The sequence below is a fragment of the Poromitra crassiceps genome, assembly GCF_964638095.1.
Source record: "Poromitra crassiceps genome assembly, chromosome: 10".
Lineage (NCBI taxonomy): Eukaryota > Metazoa > Chordata > Actinopteri > Beryciformes > Melamphaidae > Poromitra > Poromitra crassiceps.
Genome location: NC_139631.1, coordinates 30,429,774 through 30,438,129, shown reverse-complemented (window position 1 = coordinate 30,438,129; position 8,356 = coordinate 30,429,774). Strand labels below are relative to the sequence as shown.

Here is an 8,356-nt window from a genome sequence, read left to right as displayed (position 1 = left end):
CTCTTGTTAGTGCCAACAAGAAAGCTTGTGTGTGTGTGTGCGTGCATGTGCGCGCACGTCCCTGTGTCTGTGTGTGTATGTGTGTGTGTGTGTGTGTGTGTGTGTGCGTGTGTGTGCGTGCGCGTGCGTGTCTGTGTGTGTGTGTCTGTGTGTGTGTGTGTCATTTACACATGGAAATCATAGAAAGGCTTACATAACCAATGGCATATTAGGCAGTGATTGTTCAATTTACAGATACAAACCAACTCCACAAAAATACAAAATTAACTTAAAACAAATTGCTGCTCTTCACAAAGATTCACAAAGGATATGGCAACTATTAACTGCTGTGGCTTTTGCCATGGAATCTTCCATTAAATTGGTTAGTAAATCAACAACTAAATCTGTTCAATTTAAACCCAATTAATTATCTTCATAGGTATCAGACCAAAAAAATAAAATATTGGTCAAACCCAAGTATTGTTGACTGTACAGTCAAGCTTTGTACACATTTTCTAAAGAAGTTAGCCTACTGTCTGCCTCTTTTTTTCCAGTACACCAAATCCAAAGCTATACATTTCTTTTCAAGTGCATATTTCTATTATTATTCTATCTTTCTTTTCACAGGTTGCGTTGATCGTGAATCACAGTGAACGGGGACTATTGGAGTTCCTTTAAGATGACACGAACACATCCCCCTGATATATTGGCATCCACTCTATATCAGGACATTTCTCTCAATCCCATCACTGGGCACTCCGTTTCTCTCCACTCCTCTCAGCAATGTGACTTGCAAATGATCGACAAACCAGAAACCATCAACAAAAGGCACTGCCGTAGCTTTGACTTCATCGAGTCACTGGACGACCCGCAGCCCTTCTCTTCCTCGATGGAGTACCCTTACAAGAGGGCGGAGCATCAGACACTGAGCAAAGATGCAATGTGGAACGGGCTGGATCAACCGGGGCACCTTCGCTTCTCGTCTCCAGATCTGTTCAACACCAGGCAATTCCAGCAGCACACCAGCCAAGACAAAGCCAGCCACATTACATGGTCTGATTCGAAAAAGAGAACAAGATCTAAAAGTGCTCCCAGAGTTAAGACCACGCTCACTCCTGTGCCCATCTCGGTTTCCCCTCCAGGAGCCCGGAAGGGGAGGGACGCACCTCAGGCGGCACAAGACACCCGGAGGACTTCTGAAACACACCGAGAGACCTACGCCTCGAACAGGACCTATCTGAACGAGGTTCATCCAATCAAACTGCAGCCCCATTCTCCCCTCTATGTCTCAGACTGTATCGAGGAGGACAAACACGAGAAAGCAGCCGTCACTCCTCATGTCAGATGCCGTGTGGATATTAAACCCGACGCTGCTGTACTGCAGCATGCCTCCAGGCAGGTGCCCAGTGTGCGAGCTGAGCATCCTTGGCAGAGATACTCCCAGGCCAGTAGCAGTAGAGGGTTGTATGTCCCCCGGCAGATTGTCGCCTCACCAACGCCCACTCCAAGCGAGTGCTATGGTGATTTTAGACAAGGCTACCACTACACCACCAGCATGTCCCCCATCTCCTACCAGCATCTAGACGTGCACAGAATGCCGTCCCCAACAGCACCGTATCTAAGTAGAGAGCAACGGGCATACTCAAACCCTAACATACCCACTAAGTTCTTCTACACCGAGGACCCAGTTAGGTATCCAGTCCATCCCTATTCTAGAACATACTTTCAGGATGATCAGTCCAGTCTAACCAGCCATGGTAGCACTCTGACTAGTCAGTATGATCCCAGGACTCGCTGGGTGCACACCCTCCCTGTCAGGTCCTACTACACAGACCAAATATCCAACCGAGAGCCAATGCAGACTGTCTATAACAGACCTTACTCCACGAGCGAGGCAGGGTCATACTTTTCTCAAACTCCACTGTCTAGACCCTACTATGGGGAGGACCACCAGGTCAATCCATATAATTTGAATGGCTCCCGGGGGTTTTACTCCAAGCCCTTCAACCCAGCTGCAGAGCAATACATTCCACCAAGGCCATATCACACAGAGGGCCGGCGGCGCCCTCGGATGTCCCAGGCTTTTACAGATGATTGGTATCGCTCCAGCATAGCTGGTTACTCTAACCAGTCCTCTCAGCACACGCCACCAAGAGTAAGGCAAGACCCCACGATGCCCCCCTGGTTTGCTAACACCTGTGTAGAGACAAGTAGACTAGGAGCAGAGGTCAAAAACCACTCCAAGTCTTGGGACAATATTTTATGTCCACGCCAGGACAGAGAGCAATCAGTGCCTCGTGGACGCAGCTACGAGAACCTGTTTTACCAGGAAAGGCATGCAACAGCCTCTGATGATACAGCTCAACCCGTTATACTTAACCTCTCTAGTTCACCAAGGCGATATGCCGCTCTGTCCCTCTCTGAGACCTCCTTAGAGAGGTGTCCAAGCAATCCTTGGAGGAACACCAAGAGTGCGCTCTGGTATGTCACTCCTGAGATCACCATAACAGACAATGACATACGTGCAGGTAACAACAAACGGCGTGACGTCCACTCAGTCAGCTGGGATGCCTTGGACAATGAGAAGACACCATCTCCCAGAGAAATGGATCTGAAGCAGACACCCGACACAGCAGAAATGACCAAAGACAGGAGACACAATAATTTCTCCCTGCAACAGAGCCTAGAACAACTGGACGAGCTATTAGCTGACCTGGTTGTTGATTACAAACCTCCAACTAGCAGGAAGTCAAGCGAAGGCCTTTTGGACCAATTGAAACACTTGATTAGTCAAGATGATGAAAAGGAAAGAGGATCCTCTGGACTGGAAAATCTAGGATTTCCGAGCACCCAGCATCCATCCTCCAAATCCAGCCCTGACACCATCAAAGACCCTGACAGTGGCTGCGATGGTTTACAAAGGAGCGCAGAAGAATGTTCTCCAGACCACAGCACGGATGAAGACGACACTATGGTTTGTACTAACCGGAAGTGCAAGCGGACAGAGTCTCTGTTCAATGCTTGTCTGTACTTCAAATCATGTCACAGTTGCTACACCTTCTACTGCTCCCGGAACTGTCGCAGGGACGACTGGGAGAACCACAAAGAGAACTGCCTGTACGGCCGTGTCAGCAGCGTGTGTCGGCACACGCTGAAGTTCTGCCGGGAGAATTCCGAGATCCATAAAGCCTTCTCTCGCCTCGCTAAAGCCGGCTACCTCTCCAGAGGGAGAGGCGTTCTCTTCCTGGGTTTTGCTAATCCAGGGACGGCTGACAACTTCCTGCGGGTTGGGCTCGAGAGCCTCCTCATGTCTCCCACATACTTGTCTCTCAGAGAGCTGGACGGCTTCAAGGACAACCTAGGGGACTACTGCAAGGAACTACAGCAGGCGGGTCACGAGTATGACCCCAATGAATGTTTCCTTCTGAATGTATCCGTAGCTGTCGGTGAACTAGTGCCTAACAAACCCTCCCCGAGGGTCCAAGCGCCAACAGTTCGGAAATATGCAAAGGTGTCTTTGGCCTCTTCCAGCCCAGACAAAAAAGTATTCAGGAAGGATAGTGAAATGGAAACTCTCATCCTTACTCCGCCTCCAGGCACACCGGACATTGATCTGGAGGGGGAGGACGGACGAAAAGCACGAGAGGTCTGCTTTGTCAATATCCAGCGTGAGCTCAGGACCAGGGGAGTCTTCCTCCGTCACGAGTACCCCAAAATCTATAATCAGCTATGTGAGTTTGTGGAGAGCAACCAGAGGTTCACCCCTACGACCATTTACCCAATAGATAAGAGAACGGGGAAACAGTTCATGTGTATGATCATGGCTGCATCTGAGCCACGAACACTGGACTGGGTGGGGACCCCTCATCTCTTGGATGATATTATATAGTCTAGTCCCAGTGGTTCTCAAATGGGGGTCCTTGAGGTGGGTTACAGGGGGTCCCCAGCCAAAAGGGGCGTCATTTACTTTCGCTATAATTCCATTCATAAGTAACACAATGACTATTTTGTTCATGGGTTTTATACACTTTCTGTAACAAAACATCTAAAAGCATCCATCTTATTATCAAATGGGGGTCCGTGGTCAGATTTTTGTCAGTTTAGGGGTCCTTCATGTGAAAGAATTTGAGAACCACTGGTCTAGCCACTATATAGCCATGATAATGATGTCAGCTACACTATGTGTACATACTGTAAATACATTACAGTGACTTGGCAAATTGGTAATGGAAATGCATATATGGAAAGTGTAACATTTTGGATACATTTGATTACTTCAGACCAATATCTCTCTTAATCTCTCTCTCTTGCTCTCTCTCTCTCTCTCTCTCTCTCTCACACACACACACACACACACACACATTACCCTTTGTTGTTTTTGTCTTGTTTTGATCTTGATGCACTCAGAAGCGTTGTTAGCCTGCATGTAGACTAGGCACAAACCCAGTTATCCAGGTGTTTAAGATGTGAAAATGTATGATCTGTGCAGTTTCTGCAGCCAATGTATGAAGCACACATTATTTATGAAGTACACATCCCATTGTCTCCTATAGGCGGCACCGTCACATCTCATATTGTAACAGTTACCTTCTATTGTTTTCTCCACCAAATATTATACCAAACCTATAGTGTACCTTGTTACAGTGGTTATAATATTACTACTGTTTAGTAGTACTTTAGAATGATTTCTAAAGTATAGTTGTGTGGGTGATTATTTATCTTATTGCTATATTAGTTGTTGTTTGATAGACCAAAAGGAATACAATCAAGCCACCTATTTCTTTCCCCACTTAATTAAGAATTTTAGTTGCAACTTGTTGTTTTTTTAAATCACGTTAACAGATTTGATGTCAATCTTGTGTAACTTGCTTTGTTTGACAGTGGCCTTCAGTCGGGAAAAAAAATGCATTTGACACAAAGCAATGTATAGATTTAGCTAATTCTTAAGGCTTGACTGCTCTTGACTTTTACCTACCATTGTAAATGAACAATTATTTTGCTTAAAGCATGTTATTTATATTCAGGTATTTTAATATTGATATAGCATATAATGAAATTAATTATGTTATTCATAGAAAACCATTTGACGCTTGGAAATGTAAGATGTATGTATATTATATATTGAATATTAGATCAATTGAAGATAATATGACCTTGAGACCTTATTATAACTAATAAAGTATGTTCAAAAACAATATGCAATAAAAAGATAAAAAAGAGCAACCTTATAACCTATATATTGTAAACAACTATTTTATTAATGATGTTGAATAATTCCTTGGAGCCATGAGCTGCCAAGACTTTGTTTGCACTAAAATGTAAATGATAGAATATGAATGTCCCAAATAGAACTGCAGTACAGCACTTAAACAAGACTGATATCATGCTTGTTTCCATTGCCATTGTTGACTAATCTAAGGTTGCTCTTTTACTTCATTATATATCTTTGTGCAAGACCTTCCTGGACTTTCTATTTTGTGATGTTTATAACCCAAATACAATAAATGGAATTTAAAGACGGATCTGCTCTGTTTGCATTTCTCTTCCATGGTAATCCTTATCAGGCGGTTGAGCATCAGGGCAAAATGATGCAGTACTGATCAATACAATTGATTTACACATTGATTACTGCCTTTGGAGAGAACTGAAGATATCAGCTACTTGTCCCTTTCTCTGCTCAGCTTGGGTGTGAATAAAAAAATGTAAGGGAGTACCTTACAATGTTATTGGTATGGCCTAGGAGGATTCAAACATCAGAAATAAGGAAAACAAAAACATAACACCACATTATTTTATCTTGCATACTATTCAAAGAAGTGGGGGGAGGGGGAGAGAGTCCATACAGTGAGATATTTTCCACTTGTTTGCAACACATCAGCTTTTTTTCCTCTCCAAATTGTTGTTGTTGCTAATAGCTTGAGATACTGACTCATTTTGAGACAGACGCTATAGCCTGCTTTAAAGATGCATACCGGTACTTCCCCCCAGATTAGCTGTGATGCCTGTGACAGACACAGTCGCACAGTCAACATCAGATGGCCCAAACACAAGTTTCTTATTCTGAAGTTTCCAAGAACCTATTACTGTAATAGGCAGACTTTATCTTGTTCCTTGTAATACTGTAGTGTGGAGATAAACACTGAACACTATTTCAATTCAGAGACCAAACTAACAAAACTGCAATATTTTATTAGTTTACAATGTTTCACCACTATCACACTTTCAGACTATGCATTCTGAAAGTGGCCATATTCAAGGTGTGTAATTAGACCACCACCTAGTGGAAAAAGTAGACATTACTTCCAAAGGGTTGTGATTGCAGCCACTATAACCCCTTTTTCACAGCAGCCATTTTGTCTCTGGCAGGAAGTAACACAGGTGCAACAAAAAAATTAACGAGGGCCCCCGCCTGACACTGGAACACCTAAATGGATTGGAAGTTGAATACCCCCATTAATGTTTTGCTTGCACCTGTGTTACTTCCTGCCTTTTCTAGACACAAAATAGCTGCTGTGAAAAGGGTCAATTTGGTCCAGGCCTTTATTTGTTCATCAAACCAATGCATCTACAGTGTCACCACACTCAAGACTGAATTTCATATTCTCAGAAATATGAAATGGGTCTGTGTTCAATATCACAATAATTTCCTTCCCTCTGATCAGCAATCCCCTTTCCCTTGAAAATATCAAAATGAACAAACAACGTTTGTTCATTTTGCCTGTTTTATTGTAACAGGGTGTAATATTACAGTACTGTACCAGGGGATCTAGTTGAGGTGAATTTCCTGCTTGGTTGTGTCAGAAGCTTGAGGAAAATAGTTCAGTAAGTCCTGTACGTAAAGTCAACTATGAATGTGTACTACAGAAAATACTCTAGATATAAATTTATAAGAAATGTACCTCAGACATAATATTTGTCCCAATCAGTATTCATTACCATTGCTGATGTACAATAGATTATCGCATGCTTTTATGGATAGGGTTGGATTTAGCATTACTGCAAGAAAGTAGTACTCATGTACACACGTGTAAATGGTTAATCAACGTTTTTATCACCTATGAATTTTCAAATTACAGCACTACTATATTACCATGAATAATTGTTAATAAATTAGCAGCAGAGCTGTGTTTTGCATAAGGTGTATGTTTCCCCGGTGCTCTCTCTCCTGTATAGAGTGAGAAGATTCTGTTTACCCCCACACTTTCAATTGGCAGGCATGCACATGCCACTTGAGCCTGGTTTGGAGGGAGGAGTTACGGGAGTGGGGGAGCAGAGGGTTTTTTGTGTACTTTTAAATTCTAATTCTAGTACTACTATTACTAATAGCTACTAGTACAGCTGCTGCTGTTGCTACTATTACTACTTGTATTTCATTATACAGTATCTACTTTACATTACACTATCTGCTTTTTTGTTTTCATTAAATTGCTCGAGATTCAAATAATCAAAAAGTAAAACATAAAGACAACTAATTAAACTTTCTGATTCATTACAATGTATAACCTTTCAACTAAAACAAGCACATACATTTCTCCAGAAAATGTAACTTTTTCTAGTTATTTTCTTGTACAAGAAAACCAGGATCACCTATGGCATTAGAGCCTGTGTATTTAGCACAGGCATTAGAGCCTGTGTATTTAGCACATCAGGCATTAGAGTCTGTGTATTTAGCACATCAGGCATTAGAGTCTGTGTATTTAGCACATCAGGCATTAGAGTCTGTGTATTTAGCACATCAGGCATTAGAGTCTGTGTATTTAGCACATCAGGCATTAGAGCCTGTGTATTTAGCACAGGCATTAGAGCCTGTGTATTTAGCACATCAGGCATTAGAGACTGTGTATTTAGCACATCAGGCAATAGAGCCTGTGTATTTAGCACAGGCATTATAGTCTGTGTATTTAGCACAGGCATTATAGTCTGTGTATTTAGCACAGGCATTAGAGTCTGTGTATTGAGCACATCAGGCAATAGAGCCTGTGTATTTAGCACATCAGGCATTAGACCCTGTGTATTTAGCACAGGCATTAGAGTCTGTGTATTTAGCACATCAGGCATTATAGTCTGTGTATTTAGCACAGGCATTAGAGTCTGTGTATTTAGCACATCAGGCATTAGAGTCTGTGTATTTAGCACATCAGGCATTAGAGTCTGTGTATTTAGCACAGGCATTAGAGTCTGTGTATTTAGCACATCAGGCAATAGAGCCTGTGTATTTAGCACATCAGGCATTAGAGCCTGTGTATTTAGCACAGGCATTAGAGCCTGTGTATTTAGCACATCAGGCATTAGAGACTGTGTATTTAGCACATCAGGCAATAGAGCCTGTGTATTTAGCACATCAGGCATTAGAGCCTGTGTATTTAGCACAGGCATT

General features: G+C 42.7%; 1 protein-coding gene across 1 annotated transcript; it reads left to right on the top strand.

Moving 5' to 3' along the window:
- Positions 1–658: 658 nt before the first annotated feature.
- unm_hu7912 (un-named hu7912) lies at positions 659–3,868 on the top strand (the record flags this gene model as incomplete). Its single annotated transcript, XM_083645124.1, has 1 exon — positions 659–3,868. One exon carries the CDS (start codon positions 659–661, stop codon positions 3,866–3,868), a length of 3,210 nt encoding a protein of 1,069 aa, XP_083501250.1.
- Positions 3,869–8,356: the final 4,488 nt, after the last annotated feature.